The 21,301-nt window shown below is 44.1% G+C and overlaps 1 protein-coding gene across 13 annotated transcripts in view; it reads right to left on the reverse strand.

Moving 5' to 3' along the window:
• Nucleotides 1-9,642: 9,642 nt before the first annotated feature.
• KIF13A (kinesin family member 13A) overlaps nucleotides 9,643-21,301 on the reverse strand; it is a 196,447-nt gene continuing 184,788 nt past the window's right edge. For 7 of the 13 annotated variants that reach the window (XM_043450877.1, XM_043450882.1, XM_043450881.1 and 4 more), the window contains 3 exons: nucleotides 20,750-20,854; nucleotides 13,959-14,750; nucleotides 9,643-11,231 (listed from right to left, as the gene is read on the reverse strand). In XM_043450877.1, coding sequence (XP_043306812.1) covers nucleotides 11,211-11,231; nucleotides 13,959-14,750; nucleotides 20,750-20,854 — 918 coding nt within the window. In that variant the 3' untranslated portion in view covers nucleotides 9,643-11,210. Of the gene's footprint in view, nucleotides 11,232-13,958; nucleotides 14,751-20,362; nucleotides 20,405-20,749; nucleotides 20,855-21,301 lie in introns of those variants that run through there. The other 6 variants (XM_043450879.1, XM_043450884.1, XM_043450883.1 and 3 more) reach the window with 3 other exon arrangements.

Below are 21,301 nucleotides of genomic sequence, written 5' to 3' on the forward strand. Positions count from 1 at the left end.
GCTGTGAAGAGTCAGACACGAATTAGTGATGGAACAACAACATGTTTGTATGGTGACATATTGTAACCAGAGTTGTGGTGGTGAACATTTTGAAATATCTAGAAAAAAATCACTGTGTTGTGTAACAGGAAATAACATAGTGTTGTAGGTCAATTATACTTCAAAAACAAATACATATACAAACTCAAAGGGATCCGATTTATGGTTACTAGAGGTGGGGATAGGAGTAAGGGGAGAGGGGGAATTGGATGCATGTGGTCAAAAGATACCCCAAACTTCCAGTTACAAGATACATAAGGCCTAGGGATATAATGTACAACATGATATTTATAGATAACACTGCAGATGGCGCTAGTGGTAAAGAACCACCCCCTGCCATTTCAGGTTAGACATAAGAGATGCTCGAGCATCCCTCGGTTGGGAAGATCCCCTGGAGGAGGGCACAGCAACCCACTCTAGTAATTCTTGCCTGGAAAATCCCATGGACAGAAAAGCCTGGTGGGCTTCAGTCCATGAGGTCGCACAGAATTGGACACAACTGAAGTGACTTAGCACACATGTTATATAAGACAGTTGTTAAGAGGGTAAATCCTAAGAGTTGTCATCAGACACACACACACAGTTTTTTCTGTTTCTTAACTTTTGTATCTATATGAGATGATGGATGTTCCCTAAACTTTCTGTGATAATCCTGTCATGATTTTAGTCAAATCATGGTGTACACTTTAAATTTACACAGTGTCATGTATCAATCACATCTTGATAAAATTGGAAGAAAAAAAGTCAATTAAGCAGCAGTATCTGTTCAAAGCTGATTGACCAGGAAATATTATAACAGATACCAACTGTCTACGGAGCACGCTGCTAGATGCTGTAAATAAAGGAAGCTAGCTTTCCTGCACAGAGTATCCAATTCTTTCCTAAAAGGTCAACACAGACATGGAATTAGGAACCAAAGAAATCAGACTTCACAGGTTGAAACCAACCATCAAGTTTTGCTTAAGCCAGTCGCACGAGTGGACTTTCTTCAGCTTTGTAAGTGTCCATTGTATTGGGGCTTTATTGTTTACAGAAATGAAGACCCATGCTTCCTGAGGGGTGGAGAGTGGCCCTGGCTGGTGACAGCTGTTATCTCTAGTGGGAGTTGGGAGGAAGAGGGCCACTTGCTGCTCCTTGATGAGCTCTGGACCTGCTCTGGGGATTTGGCCTGGATGGACCTAATCCCCAGGGAGACTTCATCAGCAAGTCTTGCCAACAAGTGCACTCTTGACCAAAAACTGACTTTCTCTCGATACTTGTGTTATGTATTTATGCTTTAGATAAAAACTTTGCTCTCTGTGATGCTTGTCAGATTTTGAAGCATTTTTTCCATTCTGTTATTTATTCATATAATATGTTTTTATTGAGATATTCTTGTGTTTCATTATAGGAAACTGAGATCCACAGTGGTTAGGCTATATACTTGAGGTCACAACTTTGTGACTTAGTTAACAGGTTGGATATCTCCTGATTCAAATTCCAGTGAGTTTTACACTATTTGGGACATGTTCTTTGTTTTCATTGAGTAATTTAAAAAATCTTTCTATTCCTTTTTTATAAAGTTTATTTGATTGGAGAATAATTACTTTGCAGTATTGTGATGGTTTTGGCCATATACCAATATGATTTGAGAGAATAGCACTGAAACATATACATTACTGTTTCTTCTTAACGTTCATCTCTTATTTCTCATCAGTGCAACAAAGGATTGACAGAACTGGTAAGTTTAATACTTGTGCAGCCCATTAGGGGTGCAGAGTCAGACGTGACTGGGCGACTGAAAGAACGAACAAATATTGTGATTATGGATTTAGTTAGATTTGCTCTTACCATCTTGTTAATTAGCTACCCTGTTTTTTTTCTATGTTGCCTTTCCCTTCCTTTTTGCCTATTAATGGATTAATGGCTTTGTTGTCTCTGCCTTTCCTCCCAGCTGTTGGTTGGAAAGCTGTAACATTTCCTTCCTTCCATTTTAACACAAATCATTTGAAATCGATCAGTCTTTCCTCTTCCAGGACATATAAGCACTACAGAACGCTTTCACTCTAATCACACCTCTCAACTGTTGACAATATTTTTATCCCACATCATTTTCACACTTCCACACAAGTTTTGTTCTGTTGTGCTTTTTTTTTTTCCTTTTGCTTGTTTTTCAGCCGCAGGATGCAGCTCGTGGGATCTTGGTTCCCTGACCAGGGATCAGACCTGGGCCTCCTACAGGGGAAGCAGTAGTCCTAACCACTGGACTACCCAGGGAATTCCTTGTTGATGCTTCTTTGGATTTAACCATATATCAGCCAGTTTCTTTGCTCATCACTTTCTTGGCTTTTATTCCTTCTTTCCGGGTTTAATTTTCTTCTTCTTGAAGTACTTCCTTTAAGCGACTTTCAGTGGGATTGTCCATAGGTGGTAAATTCTGTGTCTCAGCCTAAAATGTTATTATTTGCCCTTGTTCTTGAATTATTAACAAACCAGAAACTGAAGTACAGATTGACTTTCTCTCAGAATTTTGAAGCTATTCCACTGCTCTCTTCATGGAAAAGCATGAGTCTTAGAGATCCAGTTAAGCATGGTTCAGATAGTTAAATTCAGCACAGGGATCCTGGAGCAAGGGGATGACCAGTGAGCAGTAGACCTGAAAATGTGCTTGGGGTCAGGTCAGACAGGATTAACGTAAATCCACAGAAAGATCTGGCCTTTTTTTTTGGGGGGGGGGGCGGTTGCCCCCCACTGAGAATATAACTCACCCCTTGAAGTGAAGTATTAGTCATTCAGTCATGTCTGACTCTTTGCAACCCCATGGACTGTAGCCTGCCAGGCTCCTCTGCCCATGGAATTCTCCAGACAAGAATACTGGAGTGGTTAGCCATGCGCTCCTCCAGGGGATCTTCCCAACCCAGAGATAGAACCCCGGTCTCCTGCACTCCAAGAGGATTCTTTACCATCTGAGCCACCAGGAAGTCCAGAGCTGGACTTTGACATCAAACAGACATCAGGTCTGAAGCTGCCATTCACTTGCTGTCTGACCTTGAGTGATTTTAAACTAGAATAAGCTTGATTATTTCGAGTTTTTTTAAGTTGTTGGTTTTTTATTTTTTGATGAATGATCCAACCTATCCCTTTACAGAATCATCAGGGATGTCCCAACCTTTAGTTAGGACCTCTGTTTCATTTCCTTAGAGACTGGAGATCACCAATGATGGTGGTGCAGACAGCAAAGCCTCTGACTAGGAGGAAGGAGGAACGCCACACCGCCTGTAGTTTTCCCTTTTCCGCTGGAAAGTCAAAAAACTGGGAGTCAAATATATCGGGGCAACCACTATACGGTTCTTCTGGACAGGATTTGGGAACTGACAGCCTGAATATGACCATCTTGCTGGATCTGATGCTCAGCTCCATCATTTTCTGGCCCTTATGATCTTGACAAATCCTTAACCTTAAGACTCTGTTTTTTCATCTACAAAGTAGGGGGTTATGACAGTATCTACCTCACAGGGTTGTTGAAATGACTTCAGGAGATGCTACATACAAAGTCCTTTAGGCTCAGTGATGATGCAGTGGGGATGTTTGTTAATATTAAACACAGGTATCATTTTGCCTACAAATCATGGTGCCCTCTGGTTCTCCACAGTCTGTCAGCTCCATGCCTGCCTTCACAGAGGGGCGGGTAGTTTCCTGAACACAGCGTGGCTTTCAGACCTCACCCAGGTGACAAGTAACCTTGAGAGCCAAGTTTCACTGAACGAGGAAAAGAGTTGTTTTAATTCCAAGAGCCTTCCTTTACGTATTCAAAGCTAGGAGGTCTGAGTATTTCGTTATGAGTCAGAGCGTAGAGAGAATGGTTCTGTGGTATAACGGCGGTTCCTGTGAGACAGGAAGGGGAGGAGAAAGGACACAAATCAACCTCAAAGTGATTTAGAGAATAAATGTGTTTGAAATTAAAAAGAAATGAAAGGGGAGAGAGGAGACAGAGGCAATTAAATGTTGAGAGCACTGTGGGGATGCCTCTTGGTCTGTGAGAAGAAACCCAGTTCGCCAAGCCTTCGGGATAAGACGTTAGGAAAACCATAGAAGTTAGGACGGCAGGAGAGGGAGTTTGAGACTGGTGAGGCTCACACCACACACACACACACACACACACACACACACACACACACACACACACACACACACACACACACACACACACACACACACACACGCAGAGCTAGGGCCAGCAGGAGGCAGCAGAGGGCAACAGATTACAGGCACACACACACACACACACACACACACACACACACACACACACCCACCCACCCACCCACCCACTGGGGCCAGCAGGAGGCAGCAGAGGGCAACAGATCTCACACACACACACACTGGGGCCAGCAGGAGGCAGCAGAGGGCAACAGATCACACACACACACACACACACACACACACACATACTGGGGCCAGCAGGAGGCAGCAGAGGGCAACAGATCACACACACACACACACACACACACACACACACACACAGAGCTAGGGCCAGCAGGAGGCAGCAGAGGGCAACAGATTACAGGCACACACACACACACACACACACACACACACACACACACACACCCACTGGGGCAGCAGGCGGCAAGCAGAGCAGCAACAGATTACAGGGCACCACACAACACACACACACACAGCACACACACCCCACTGGGCCGGCCAGCAGGAGGCAGCAGAGAGGCAAACAGAATTCACCACACACACCACACACACACACAACACACACAATCACACACACTGGGGCCAGCAGGAGGCAGCAAGCGGCAACAGATCAACACACACACACACACACGCCCCTGGGGCCAGCAGAGAGGCCAGCATGAGGCGGCAACAGATCACCACACACATACCACACACAACACACTGGGGCCAGCAGGGACGGCAGCCAGAGGGAACAGATCACACACTACACTCTACACACACACACAGCAACACACACACACACGACACCAACACACAACACAGCCCACTAGGGTGCCAGCAGGAGGCCAGCAAGAGAGGCAACAGACTCACACCACACACACACACCACACACACTTGGGGCAGGGAGGCAGGCAGAGGGCAACAAGATCTACACACACACACACACACTGGGGCCAGCAGGAGGCAGCAGAGGGCAACAGATCACACACACACACACACACACACACACACACACACACACACACACACACACTGGGGCCAGCAGGAGGCAGCAGAGGGCAACAGATTACAGGCGCCTCTCCTGGCTGACTGAACAACTAAAGGTGCTTCTAGACCCATCTGAGGACTAGAAGGCAGGGTGGAAGGCAGGGTCTGGGGACAGAGAGATAGAGAAACAGCCCTAAAGCAGGGTTTGAGCTGACTGAATATTTACCCTACTCTGAGTCGGACACTTCTGAGCGACTGAACTGAACTGAATTTTAAACTGGAGAGGGAAATGGTAAACTACTCATTTTCTTGCCTGAAAAAATCCCATGGACAGAGGAGCCTGGTGGGCTGCAGTTCATGGGGTCACAGAGTCGGATACAACTGAGCAAATTTTAAACAGGAAGAAACCACTCAGCAATCCTTTTCTACATATCTGTACCACTTTTTGTTCACTTACTTTTACTTTTCTAATCTGTTGTTTCTTTAAATGATTGTTAAAAGTCCCTTTATTTGAAAGTTTTTTTTCCCCCTCCAGTCAGTCTCTTTTGGATTTAAAGTTTTATTTTACAAGCTTCAAGAGCCTTAAACCAACCCCTTTGCATATTTCCAAACATTTGGATATGTGTGACATTTTCATAGTAAAATAATCCTACCTTTCTCAGTATCTTCACCAAAGGAAAAAATTCCTAGATTCATAAACTCTTCTTTTGCTGGCAGTTTGATTTCTAAAGCTAATCACTAGTAATTGCTTGCCTTCATAAGTAATGTATTTGAATTTCCCAAGATTCATTTTCTATTTTGAGCAAAGCCATAAAATTTATTCATTGTTCCTCTAATGAAGCAAATCTGAAAAGAATCAAAGGTGAAAATATAACTATAAATAGAAGCATAATTAATAGTTCCTGATCATTTGCCAGGAACTATCTACCAGAAACATTGGTGCAGTATGATTACTGGCTATAATGGACATAGTCAGGTAATTCTAGTATTTTCCCTTTTTATTCCATGTGACCTCATTGTTTATAAATGAGCTGGATTCCTATATTCATTTATAGATTCCAGTTAGCTTCACTTTGGCGCCATGGCCTCAGCCTAATAACTCCGAACAAATTATGGCCGTTTTAAAATATGCCTACAAATTCTTAGACGCTTCTTTTCAAAAGGGAGAGTCTGGGAATTCTCTGGTAGTCCAGTGGTTAGGACTTCATGCTTTCACCGCGGTGGGACACGGGTTCTATCTCTGCTCGGGGAACTAAGATCCCATAAGCCTCACGGTGCAGCCAAAAAAAAAGATGAAAAGACATGAAACAGCCCAGTTCTCTACCCTGGATTCCTGACTCATTTCAAATGAACAGAACACGGTACGATTGACAAAATGTGACATCTGAGGCTCCGTGGCTTGTGTTTGCTCTCCAGAACTGCTCACTGTGGGGGAAGTCAGCCACCACGGGGAAGGACACTCGAAGATCACAGAGAGGCCCGTGTGGGGAGGAAGACCAGCTCACAGGCTGCGTGACTGAATCACCGGAAAAGTGGGTCCTCCCAGCTCCAGTCCAGCCTTCAGATAACTGCGGCTCTGGCTGACTTGTTGACGGCAACCTCATGAGCAGGTAGAGGCAGAACCACCTACAAGTGCCCATGCCTGAATTCCAGACCTGCAGAAATCGTCAGATAATAAATTTGTATTGTTTTAAGCTGCTGAGTTTAAGGGTAATTCATTTTGCATTAGACATTAATGCACTGGCTTTCTCACAAACATACACCACTACATATAGAAGAACTGGGAAAAAAAAAGTTGGTAACTTGGGGTTCTCACACTGTTATTAAGACGGCCTTGGACACAAGTGGTACTGAGGTTAGATCTTAAATCATTCTTGGTGAACTGCTCTCTTCTTGGCTGTTGCTGTGGCTAAGTACTTTAACTCCAGTGTTTCTAAGGAGCTTGGATTACTTGTGGTTAACCATACACTTGGTAAAGATTATGCTGATTCAACAAGTGTAACTAATCAATCACACGAAAGTAGGGCTTTTGGCTCAGATTCATTCTCCAAGGACCTTCAGTCAAAGACAATTATATCTACTCTGCTGTGACAGTTTCCCAAACACATGCTAGATTAAGAAAAGACAAACAATAACAAACCCAAGAATATCCCTATATGATTTGCTTCAGGTACACAAAGTTGTTACAAACACCAATGTTCTCTGGGTTTAAAATGTAAACAGTTACAAGTGTTTTAGATATCATGAAAGGGTCAAGTTGGTTTGTGCTATTCTAATTCTAAACCAAACTGGACTTTCCTCCCCCTTCAAGTTGATCTTCTTCCCCAGACTCCAGTTCTAACTTACCTTTTGTTGTATGTGAAACATTTATTGTTCTATTAATCACCATCTCAATGTCTTCTTCATACATAGGGTCTCACAACGATTTGAGAGTTCCTTTCTCGGAAAGGCCACCTGGCGATGAGATACCCACAGTAATAAGCTCCAAGATGGTGGCCGTGGCCAGCTGGGCTCAAATTCCACAGACTGAGCCATCCTAAGCATCTTCTTGAGCTCCAGTCTAAGAACTGACACAATGATCCGGGCACCCCTCACAAAAGGGAGAATAACTTGTCTTTCCAAAAAATACACAGAGGTGAGTGTATGTCTGAGAACTTCAGGAAGATGAAGACTAAGTTTTATTTCAACTTAAATTAACTCACAGCATCCGCGAAAAAAAAAAGACTATTAAGTGGCACTCGAGCCTACAATTATATTTCCCCTCAGCTCAGGGGATTAGAAACAAAGGACAAGCAGGTTGATTGGAAGATTTTGGGATTTTTTCACTCCTGTTAGCTCCAATGCATACTGTATTAAAGGGCAGAACTTGCCTCCTGGCATTTTCGTGGTATCTTCCACATTCCAGATTCCCCTGCCAGCAGGATGCTGTCTACCCTCAGATGTCTGGGCATGAGAATAGACTGCCTTTTCTCCAGGTTAGGAGAAACTCTGAGACAAACTACTGTACATTTCAGACTGACTTCCTGTCTTTTTTTTAAATTCAGGAAGTAGGCTCAATATTACAGAAAGACACTTGTGCTAGTGCAGTAAGTTCAAGGTTTAATACAAAAATCTCTACATGGTTGTGTACTGGTAGCATCCTTTTCTACTTTTATCTCTTGGTCTAGAAAAAAAAGCAAGCATTCTTACTCCATTACATCTTTTAAGACTGTTCAAATGTACATGACCAGAAAGCTTTACTTTTAAAAAATAAAGAGTAATCATGTAATTAGTTGCCTTTCCCCCCAACACAGTTCTAAAGCTGAATATTATAATTTTCAAAGTAAGTATTGGCTAGAAAGGGTAATTTTTAGAAGACCATATCTAGCCCTTAGCTATCCTAAAGGTATTTTTTTTTTTTTAATGAACAGGTTTTCTTCCCACAAGTTGGTGCCCTAGAAACACAAAGCTAAATTTTTGCTATGCTAAATGTGTGTCCAAACAATGATAAACAAATGCGATGACAGCAGTAATACTGTACTTTGGAAATGAACTGGTAAACATAGGGCTACATTTAACTATCCAAAACATCTTAAAAACAGTGTGCCTTCCCATAGCCAATGAGAAATGACAATGCCCATGACCAAATACCACTTATCTCATACTAGTAAAGGCAGTGACAATTTGCTTCTTTTGTCTTAAACTGTATTTGCGGTTGTCATGATTTAAACATTAAATAGCTGCTTCCCTCCCCCAACTCCCATTCTATACAATGAAAATAATTTGAATTTTCTTCCCCATCTACTTTCTCCTGGAAATCTACGAAAGTCACGGTCTGTCCAGAACAGGCTAGAACTAGTTCCTGATCACATCAGAAAGGCTCTTGTGAATGGAACTTTTTCTGAAAGGATTCTGGAAAGCCATTTTTAGATAACTCTTTCAGATGAAGTGATCGTGTGCCACTGCTCCTGGGGTGGCAGGCCCTGCTCCTTCCTCTAAAGAAGGGGTGGAGTGTCGGGACCTCCTGTAACCCACCGCGGCCTGTCTGCCGCACGGGCTCCTTGCTAATGGCGCTCAGTCCAGACCTGGGACTCTTGCCACCGCCCTCCTGCTCTCTCCTCCCTTCGGGGGCCCATCCCTCCACGCCGCGTCACCAGACCCAGCACCAGGAGATGCTGACGGAAGCCTGGGTTGAATCCTGGCTTTGCCGCTTGCTCCCTGTCGCCAACCACTCTGCTTCTGTTTTCCTTTCATCCAACACTTAATAACAGCAGAACCCATGGCATCCACTGCTGTGAGGATTAAGCGAGATAAATATCAAAAGGTGGGAACAGTGCCTAGTACATAGTAAACCCCCAATGAATGTCTGCTGTTACTATTATTATTTAAGTCACAGGGACTTGCATACAAACAAATTTGGAAAATTGATCTGAAACTAGTGGCAGTGTTATTAAAGACAAACAATGGATGTTTTAAAATCGGAATTAGACAGTCTGTATTCTAAAACACACACACGCACACACAGTCTGTACCAATTAAATACAATAAAGTTGAAAGGGGATATAAATTACAGTCTTTCTCTTTTTAAACAGTCAATAGTAAAATACTACAGTCAGCTCACTATACACAAAAATCATGAACAGCAGCTTTGCATTAAAATCTCCAATATCTTACTCACTTACGGATGCTGCGAACTTCAAGGGAAAAGGTACAGCAGGCTATACACCCTCGCTCGCGCCCACGACACATTTATTACTGTACATCTGGACCAGCTATACAAGCATCTACACAATAGGTACGGAAAGCACTTTTGTAAGAACTTCCGCACACATAATTCTTCAGGGTCTCCATCGGTAAAAGGATTCTACAGATGAAGACACACAGCAGGGTCATCTGTCTTCAACCATCTCCTGCGGACACTGTGAAGTGGGCACCCGCGAACTTCACGGCTCATGTCATCCCTTCAGCGTTTTCCAGAAATGAAATAAAACAACGGCAGAACCACACCACAACACCCACCCACCAACCCCAAACGAAACCACAAAGAGACGAAAACCGACACCCACCCGCCCAACCCCACCCTTAAGGAAAACCCCATGTGTTTTCTCAGAGTAACACTGCTCTCCGCATAACCCAGCTGCCTGGCTGGGCTGGACCGAGGGACAGGAAAGGCGGGGATCAGAGCCCCAGTCGCTGTCAACGGTTCCCGAACCGCGTCAAGTCAGCAGGCGGCGGACCAGGTGGAAGACCAAAGAACGGAGCCGTGAGATTTTTCAGTGTGCTTTGGGAAACACGACAGAGAACGGCAGCACGTGGCCTGGGAGCCACAGGGCATATGGCACCGAACTTGCAGTCAAACACGTTTGTACACATAAAACAAGAGTGGACAGCAAAAAACATTCAGTCTTGGGTAAGTTCTTTGGTTATAAAGAACGGCATTCTGTAACCTTTGCTGCAAAGAGGGATTTGCAACCTCATTCTCAGGCAAGACCATCTCTTTCATCTGCTTGTTCTGAGAGATCGCCCGAGCTGCTTTGTAAGAAAGTCCAGTACCTTACGATTTTCTACAAACCACTTTTATCCATTTCAGTGTGCAGTCCTGTCTCTCCAGACATACTATAGATATACATTTCATATACATAATATATATTATTTATAAAAAAAAATTAGAGCATTGACTCCAGATTCTACAGTAAGAACTGATTAAAATTGTACAAGAATAAAGTCTGTTTGAATCTGTGGAGGTTTCTACACCGTGGGGGTGTGTAGTGAGTGCAAACAAAAATACTGTCACTTTGTGAAGCCAGGATTTTCAGTTCTCTGGAAGGAAGCAGAGGCTGCCGAGTCACCCAAGTGACAAAGTGCCGCTTCTCCCGGCTCGGGAGGGGAGAGGGGAGGAGGTGGCCCTGGAAGCCGTGGCTTCTCCGTGCTGGTGTGAGGTCCGGTCGGGCCGCAGCGTGTTTGATAGATGGGCTGGTGCTCTGGGAGGCGACCGGAGCAGAGATGCTGTGGCCTTCGGAGGAAGTGCTCACTGCCTCTCACCGAGCAGTGGTGCTCCCCTGGAACGCAAAGGTAGGTGAGTGCAAGCTCCGGTCCCCACCTGCCCTCCCCACCCACGGGGACCACCCCCCATGAGGGGCTCTTCCTAGAAGAAACCACAGGACCCAGTTTACTGTGGAATCCTGTTCTGGAGCTTACACTGTACGGGGAAGAATCGAGCTCCAAGGTGAAGCTTCTAGGAAAAGTAATGACCGCAAGCCCCAAAGTGAGAGTGAAAATCACGTCATTCCTGGGTCCACAACTCGAAGTCAGACCAGGGTGAGAACAAAAGTCAAACCTGAGGACTTCAACAGTCCTCCGGTTTTAACCCAGTTGAAACAACTGATTAAAACCAAGACAACAAAAACACTAAAGCAATTAAAAAAAAAAAAGATAAAACTCACCATAGTTCCAACATTATTACCCTGATGCAATAAATATTTTTGTAAATTTCACTTTTAAACCAAGATCTTTGGCAGGGACACGCTATTCTGGAGCAGAATTTAGGTACTGTTCCCGTTATTGGCTTCTAAATAATCGAGGCGACGAAACAAGGAGTAGGGGGTGAGGGGCTTGCGGTCCCCTTCCCTCCTCTCTGGGCCGTGCCTCAAACAGTGTGGCCCTCAGACAGCCTACCCCATATTCCTCCAGCAGAGGGTTTGTGAAAACAGCTTTCCCCCAACCCGGTACTGAAGCACAATATGAGGTGTGCGGGGCAGCCACGACTGGGAATCTGTACTTTTTTTTTGCTGCTGTTATAATTTTATTTGTGTATTTATTTTCGGTGGGTGCTGGGTCTTCGTTGCTGTGCGGGCTTTTCTCTAGCTGCAGCAAGTGAGGGCCACCCTCCAGCTGCGGCGTCTGGCCTTCTCGTGGTGGTGGCTTCTCTTCTTGCAGAGCATGCGCTCTAGCACACTCGGGCTGCAGCGATCTTGGCTCCTGGGCTCTAGAGCACAGGCTCGATAGTTGTGACACATGAGCTTAGCTGCTCCGTGGCATGTGGCATCTTTCTGGGCCAGGAATCAAACCCGTATCCCCTGCACTGGCAGGCGGACTCCCTACCACTAAGTCACCAGGAAATAGCCAGTCGCACAGTCGTATCCGACTGTCTGCAATCCCAGGGACTGTAGCCTGCCCGACTCCTCTGTCATTGGAATTCTCCAGGCAAGAGTACTGGAGTGGGTTGCCCTTCTCTTCTCCAGGGTATCTTCCCAACCCCAGGGATCGAACCCGTGTCTCCTGCAAGGCAGGCAGATTCTTTACCAACACAGCCACCAGGGAAGCCCCTGGGAATCTGCATTTTTAAGAAGTCTCTTCTCCCCACACCCCACAGTGGGTCTATTGCGCATTTAGGTTTGAGAAGCACTATTCCAGACTGAAGAATTAACCCCTGGACTTCTTGGGAAAAGGACTGAAAAGCTGATGTACCAGCCAAGCAGATTCTGCTTAAGATCAGTGTAAAAGGAAGCTGAAGACTGAAACAAATGAATGTTTAGCTTGTTAGAAAAGTAATGAGTAACTTTATGCTTATGTTGGGCAAAGAAGTCATTTTTGAGTTGTAAAAGAGACCACTCTTTGGTATTTGCAGTTTATTTATGAATATGCTATATATGTGACCACAGACTGAAATTTTAAGGGCTAATTCAGAAAACTTGGGGCGGGGGGCGGGGAATAGCACCAAACTGGATTGTTTTGCTTCCTCCGCATAACAGAGAGACTGAAGGGCACCGGGATCACCTTTGCCTTCACCCAGCGCCATCCTAGTTCTGTCAGCTCTTTGTTTTGCTAAACCTGGTGCTTCAATACCCTTTACACAGCTGTGGCTGGGGTCTGGGACCAAAACAGTGGTCCTGGATGAGAAGGGATAGTGGTACTCAGAAGCACATCACCTCTTTTTCACATAATTCACTAGTTTTCTTGGGAATATCAGCAAGACCCCACTTTTTTTTGTTCCACTATTAAAATTAAATACTGTAAAAACCCAGCCTGGGTAACTTCCAAAGCCCAAACTTTAATTTCTCAGGGAACCCACCTCTGTTTCCCCAACACATTTTTTATCCTATGGGCATCAAATGTCTATATTTTATCAAATCTGTGAGGCATACCTTCCCCCTGCCTGTGCTTTATAACTCTGAAATTGCTGATATGGTTGATTTTAATTGGAAGTATTTTTTTTCTTAATGATACATAAAATAATGGTGTATCTTGGGACTTCCCTGGCAGTCCAGTGGTTTAAGACTCTGTACTTCCAATGCAGGGGGCATGGGTTCGATCCCTGGTTGGGAAGCTAAGATACCACATGTCTCACGGTTTGGCAAAAAAAAAAAAAAAGGTGTATCTAATAAAAGAAATCACTGATTTGATGAAATCTACCATATTTCATATCAGGATCCTTTGAGATAGCCAGGAATTAAACATCTCAGGGAATGAATACGAGATCGATCCTTATCCATGTGAATGATTAATTCAACAGGAACCTATATGTCAGGTAAAAAAGCCATGGGTCCTATGTAAGTCATAGTTCCCCTCTGAAACTAAGAAAGTAGACTTACAGACTTGTTCCCCCATAGCCAGCTAGCTGGGCAGCATGTAAGCATGGTTCAAGAGGGCTCATCTACCCTGTCAGAAACACCTGGATGAATCTCTCGACTAAGTCACCGTGAGGAAGGGCCTCTGGGGGTTGGGGCATAATGAGCGGCCATCACTGATACCACGGGACCCAAAGGACCACCCCTGGAATGTATCACCTGGTCATTCTCTGCCGAGGAACATAGCTGGCCAGGGTCCTGTGGCCCATGTGAGACACTCCTGCTGTCTGTCGTATTTGGTAGGTTCCTCCTACTTGATAGTTCTCCAGCAGAAGAATCTGTCAAACCATCAAAATCTTTCCCATCTGACACACCCATAAACTCTGTGAAAGAGTGATCCTCGAGGATGTTTGTGGTGTGTTCCACGGTCACCTCCCTGGGGCAGAATTCCCTGGCCGGCTGGCCGTTTTTGCTGGAGCAGGCATCCTGCTCTGAACATGAGCTGGTCCTATAGAGGGTTCTGGAGTTTTTCTCCGGGATGCTGGGGGACAATGGGCTCCCTTTGGCTAAGGCACTGTTTTCCTTGAGTGGCACCTCGGTCATCTTTTCCTTTCCCAAGCCTCTTTCTAGTTCTGTCAACTCTTTGCTTGAGGATGGTCTGAAATCCTGCACGAGGGATGGTCCGGGATGCTCGCTGGAGTCTGTGTCCTTCGTCGGAAGGGCCAGCTGATCTGAGCTGTCACTGGAAGGGACCACCATGTCGGACAGGGTGGCGTTGGAGGCACTGTGGGAAAAGTAGCCACTGGTGATGCTGCTGGTGGTGGGGCTGCGGGACACCTCCTTCTCTAGGACCTTTGAGTTCGTCAGATCGCCTTTAGAAGAAAACCACTCCCTGTTCTCCAAGCTGGCATTGTAAACGCTGAAGTCAGCGAACTCCACAGGTACATAAGGCTGTGAACTTATCAGCTTCCGGCTGAGACCTTCTAGATCGTTTTCCTCCTCCTCAGAGTCCTACAGAAACAAAGCAAAAGTCAGCCATGAGCTCCTTATGGCGACTGGATGGTTGAGACAAGTTTCAAATACTTTACTGTTAAAGGCATTTGCCTTCACACGTTTAGGATATTTTCTTTTTCCTTCCTGAGTTTGGTTAAATCTTGTCACCTGTTTGTGGACACAGGTACCTTATCCTCAGAGATCTATGAGCATGAAAGTCTTACCATTCAGGATGCAGGAGGTTTAATGGTGCTCACTCGATGCTAATAATTAGAAACCTTTCCTGCTTTAAGGGCAAGGATGGAAGGAAGTGCAGTGGCCTTTTGATTAGTTCCTCATGATTAGTTTCCAGTTGGAGGTTTTCCCTTTTCTAATTAAATGAGCAGAGGGACTGCAGAGGCTGGGAAGAGCTGCTGTTTTATTCTCACAATCCTCACCTCGGGGAGCAGAGTACAGAAAAATAAGATGATTTGGCAAACAGTTTCTGGGCTATATTATGAGAAGGAAAAGCAGGAAATAAAGGCCCCCACAATAGCAAAAGGACAAAGAACACAATTTCAACAGCCATTCTCAGTATTCCACCAAACACTCTAACTGTGTAAAATACTAAATCTGACAACAACTGTTATTCCAGGGTTTTTGAGAAGCAGGGATAAAGCCTCTGGCTACAAGGTGAGGAAGATACTATGAATTACATGGAAATCTCCTTTGTCAAATAGCTTTAGGATTCTGTTTATAAAGGTTGGTAAATATGCAAGAGTAGGTATTATCAACTTCCAGTCTCTTTTCCCAAGTGAATGATTCTTTTATATTTGGTGGAAAACAGTGTAGGACACTTTTCAAATAAAAAATAATAGTATTATCTTCTTGTTCAGTCGCTAAGTCGTGTCCAACTCTTTGTGACCCCACGGACTGCGTGCAGCCTGTCAGGCTTCCCTTTTCTATCTCCCGGAGTTTGCTCAAGTTCACATCCATTGAGTCAGTGATGCCATCTGACCATCTCCTCCTCTGTCGCCATCTTCTCCTTTTGCCTGTTACTATCCAGTCATTTCTAATTAACCTTATAAACATCTGATGACACAGCAAGCATTCCTTTTCTCTTCTAAAACGTGACTTTCATTCAACAAATATTCATTAAGCATCCTCTACGTGCCAGTCATTGTCCTAAGAACCAGGAATACCAATGCTGAGCAAAGACAGGTATGGCCCCTGCCCTCGGGGAGTTACAACAGTGGGTCCTTGCTCTTAGAATGTCCCTGGACACTGCTGGGTGGATGACCTTTCACTCAGTAAAACAACAGGGTGACTGTAAAGACCTGAAAACATTACCCTTATTCATTTCAAGAGAGCGAAGAGGTTGGGGAGAGAGAAGGATGGGGAGGGAAGGAAGAAGACACTCCACAGAGACAGCAGATGGAATTCACAAATGAACATAAATTTCATCCACTGAATTTCACAGCAACATTCCCTATCTCACAAGATGCTAAATACCTAAAAAATAGCTGTGTTTTAATGCTTCTTAGATTTTAAAACAGCCTGAATATAAATGATTTAAAAGCGTCACTAGTCTTCATTCCTTGGCTGTTAATCAGAGATGACTCTTAAATATCAGTGATAAAATTCCAGAAATTAGCAAACCAAATTTTTGGCAATACTGACCTTGCTATCTTATCTTTAACTATATTTTAATCAAGCATTAACAGCACTGTTTCAACGGGCGGTGGGGTAGAGAGTTCTCTCCCCAGGGACTAGGGGAAAACGTTTGTAAAAAAGGGGCACAAATTGGACAGATCTGTCTGAATCTGTAACCTTCGCTCTATTTTCTAGATGCTCTATTCGACTTGATTCCCAGATGGCTCAGTGGTAAAGAATCCGCCTGTTAATGCAAGAGACACAAGGGATGAGGGTTCCATCCCTGGGTTGGGAAGATCCTCTGGGGTAGGAAATGGCAACCCACTCCAGTATTCTTGCCTGGAAAATCCCATGGACAAAGGAGCCTGGAGGGCTACAGTCCATGGGGCCACAAAGAGTCGGACACGACTGAGCAACTTAGCACACACACTGCTAGACTTGTTCAGATTCCAAATTGGATTTCAAGTGTTTGTTTCTCTTATAATTCCTTCTAATTGAAGCTGGCAAAGAAGCGTAATCCCCAAGCCCAAGAGTACATGATGCAATTGATTACTAAAAAGTGAGTTGTTGCAAGGAAAACCAAATTTGAAGATGAGAATTAAATATTCTGGGTCCCTTTTAATGCTTGCAGCTATTTCTTCTGAACACTGAGGAAAGGTCAACCTAAAATATAACTTTGCAGAGTGAAACATTCAATCACAAATTTAATGTGTAGAAATAGGTATACATATATTAATATCAGAAAGATAAATAATTTAGAATGACCTTAGTAAGACTGAAGGGTCTACAAAAACAAATAGGGATCAGGACAAAGTTAGGCACCTGGGGTGGGGTTGGGAATGACCTAAAGAGAAAGGCTAAAGGAACAGGAACAACTAGTTCCAGAAAAAATAAAACTGAGTAGAGATTAATCATTTTCCAACATGTAAAGGGAGACAGAAAGTTTATGAAATTATGGTTTCCAAGGAGAAAAGAGGACTTAAGTGGCTTAAACTGCATTTTAAAGGAATTTGGTTAGACAGACTTTTTCTTTTTGGCAGGATCTCTTCACTCTGTATATTTTATTAAATTTTAAATGGAAGCATAGTTGATTTACAATGTTGTGGTAGTTTCTGTTGTACAACAGAGTGAATCAGTTATACACACACACATTCTTTTTTATGTTCTTTTCTATGATAGGTTATTACAAGGTACTGGATATATTCCCTGTGCTATATAGTAGGACCTTGTTGCTTATCCATTTTACATATTAGAAACATTTTATGCCAGAGGTATTATTTACCATTTACCTTAAAGGAGACTAAACTAAGCACCTCCCTACTATGTCTTAAGGACAGAGTGAAAACTCGTTCTAAAAGTACGACTCAGAGTCAAGTTCTCCTGCTTCTCTGCGGCTACTATGTTCATGAGTTGATTTTTTGAGATTCAGTTTATGCAGCTGATATTTACCTCTAGAGGAAACACCTTGATTTTAAGGAGAATCCAAACTCACATTAAAGCAGTGACCTTCTGTAAGGACTTTCCCTGATTAAAGGCATTTGCACTCCCATTCTCATCAGTTATCTACCTGATGGTCTCTGTTTTCAGAAAGACTCCATCAGCCAAGGGTCCCTAGTACTTCTGTCCATGGTACTAAGGGGAGGGTGGACCCTTTGAAGAAACAGCAGCAGCAGGGTGATGAAACTGCCCTGTGACTGGGAGCCCCGGGAGTCACTGGGGTGTCAGCCCATTCTACTGATGGATGGGGCTTTTGTTCCCATGTTCTCGTTTACTGTGAGACTGGGCAAATCACTCAACAAGTCTCGCGTTTCTTCCTCTGTAAGATGAGAGACAAAAACCATATGCTGTCTGTGCAGGATTCAAGAGAGGGAGAATTGACTTTCTTTCTGCTCTTCTGTCTGCTTCATGACTTTAAAAGAGAGACTGCAAAGACGTCCTGTTACTTTTATCTTAGTCATGGAAGGCACAACGTGCATTTGTCTATCTTCCCAAATTGGATGAGACAACAAAATATTGCTTGAAGAATCAAGCACAGCTATATTTACTATATTTTATGTGAAATGACAGGTTACTTTGGTAATTGGATGGGCTGAAAAATAAAAGGAACAATGTCCCCATATTGCTTCTCAACATGATTTCAAACTCCTTTGATCAGACTGAACCACTGATTTGCCTTCTATTTTTCCAAGAGTGGAAACAGAAAGAAAGTGAATAGGAACTCAGGAATAAATCAGTTTATATCCACTTATAAGAGGAGAAATAAAATAAAAGCTTCCCAAACAGAAACTAGAACCTCAGTTCAAGCAAGTAATACCCTTAAAATCTACCGAAACATCCTGGAAAAGCTGCTATCTGAAATAAATCAAATGGTTCAATAGTTTCAGAGATGAAGAGTGTGCGGCGAGCCAGATTTCTAAGAAAGTAGATGCAAGTCTCTCAAGTAAGACCCCAGCAAGAAAAATGGCTCCATCAAACCCTGATTAGTGGGTTTCATGGTGTGTCTGATCACAGAGAATCTAACTGCTGCTCAGAACTTCTTGGATCAAGAGAATCTAGTTCTATCCTACTCTCTGCTAGCTAACAGTCCTGAGATGGGTTTTATTTTAAAATAATTAAAGGAAAGTGAAGAAAATAACTACGAAGCAGATTGTGAGCTGTGAGACTATCTGCGGGGCAATTTCTTGATGGTGTGTTCTACCAAAACGTATGGTTCAGATAGGTTACAATGTAGTACCCATGCAGTGTGTAGGTGGGTGCCATGTCAATAAACAGATAGTTGGCCAGCCAGAGAACTGAAGGGGTAACAAAATTAGACCCTGGCTCCTTTAACCTGGGCCCTGCCAGGGGGCACAGTGGTAAAGAATCCACCTGCCAATGCAGGAGATGCAGGTTTGATCCCTGGGTTGGGAAGATCTCCTGGAGATGGAAATGGTAACCCGCTCCGGTATTCTTGCCTGGAGAATCCCATGGGCAGAGAAACCTGTCAGGCTACAGTCCAGGGGGTAGCAAAGAGTCAGACACGACTGAGCGACTACACGCGCGCACACACACTCTTTGGCCCAGGCTGCAGCCCTTATCAGTTAAGCAGGGGGAGTCGAGTGTGTGACTGGAGAGCTCACTAACTTTGGGGGAGACGAGGAGCAGTTGTTGGTGTGCAAGCTCTCCTCCAGCAGGGATTAGGGAGGGGACTAGAGACAGCACAAAGTGGGGAAGAGAGAGAGAGAGGCGGAAGGGGACAATGGGGCCTTTTCTTCTTTCCTCAATGGACAGGTGGAATGAGCAGCTCATTTCTTATGATCCCCGAGCGCTCCAAGCATGCAGGAGCCTGGCTTGCTGCACATCCAGGCGGAGGTTCTAGTTAGCATCACACCGTGTGCGTCAGCAGCATCTTCTAGAATCTAGAGGTTCAAACAAAAGACCCCGCACTGATGACACTCTGGAATGAATCTGACATGGGGCAGCTGGGGAAGGCAAGGGCCCACGCTCTGCCCGCAGAGCCGACTGCATGCAGACGAGAGCAGCAAGCAGACCCCTCCTGCTCCAAGCTGCCTCCCATTTTTGAAGCCTGGGGAACCACAGGAGAACGAAAGCTGAGACACAGAATTTGAGAATTCTCTCCAGGCCCCAGAACACACACTTCTGTTTTTAAATTGAGGTGGCACTTATGATCCCCAGTGCCTAGTATGTCGTGTTCTAAAAAACATTTCTCAAATTTGAAATGTGAAAACCAAGTGCTAGGGAATGAGGTTTTTAAGGTAGAGTTTCAACCTACCCATGGTAAAATACAGAGAAGCCACCCTAAAGGCAAGACCGACACCGAGGGAGCTGGAATCTATTTTGCCAGTGAATGTAAAGAGGCTACCTGGGAGGTCCAGATGACGGGGATGGCCGGTGAGGGATGGCGGAGCAGCTACAAACTACAGGATAATCTTGGCAACAGCATCAGGCAACACAAGAAAAGCTATCACACACCCACACCTAAATGCATGATTACTTACTCCAAGTAAGTGCAATTCCTCAAGGTAGATTAACTTCAGAATCTGGGCAACGTGTACAGGTTCATTAGAAAGATTCAATATTAGTTCAAGTGACTGTTACACATTTGAAAGACTAGAATCATGAAAGGTGCCTTTTTCTTTCTAAGCAAATTTATACTAAGCAAAATAATAATTAAATCAGTAAATGGAACACAGAAAAATCACAGGTCACGGCCACATTCATGCAAAATTTCATTACTGATGGTCACATGTGTCAGAAGGAAAAAAAAAAAAAAAGCCAAGACTCAATACATCTCTTAATTTCTTCTAAAGTATTTGGATGATTGTCTGTGAAAGGGCCTTAAACCCACCACCAGGCAATAGGACAGAAATGGTTCCAGGACTTACAATCTTCTTCTCACGTTTGCTATTGAGTTCTACTGGCATGCGGCTGCCATCGCTTCCCGAGGGCACAAGGCAGCCAGGATTATGTGCCTGAGGTGGAGACATGCTCTGCAAAGGTTAAGACACACAGATGCATCACACAGGAGACGGCCATGGCCGAGACACACCTTAAGTACGTACGTGCACGTTAGAAAAGCAACGCAAACACTTGTATTACGTGTGAGTAGTGCAGCCAACAGTTCTGTAGCCTTGAGTTCAGCTACTGATGAAAATCTCCCAAGACTACACAGATTCTGTGCAAACAGTGTAACTGAATTTATCACATTAAAAAAAAAAGGTCTTTTCTATCTGCAAAACACCGAGGGAACATCTCTTTCTCATTTGAAATACTCTGAAAAAAGCCATAAGCACAAGGAACATAACAGCAGTAACAACAAGCAGGAAATTCTACCATGACCCTGTGTGCTTGAGAAAGAGGTTATTTATTTCTGAACAGGATCCACGGGGTGATAACCCATACATGCCAACCTGCGGCATCTGACTGTGTTAATGCAA

The sequence above is a fragment of the Cervus canadensis genome, chromosome 28, assembly GCF_019320065.1.
Source record: "Cervus canadensis isolate Bull #8, Minnesota chromosome 28, ASM1932006v1, whole genome shotgun sequence".
Lineage (NCBI taxonomy): Eukaryota > Metazoa > Chordata > Mammalia > Artiodactyla > Cervidae > Cervus > Cervus canadensis.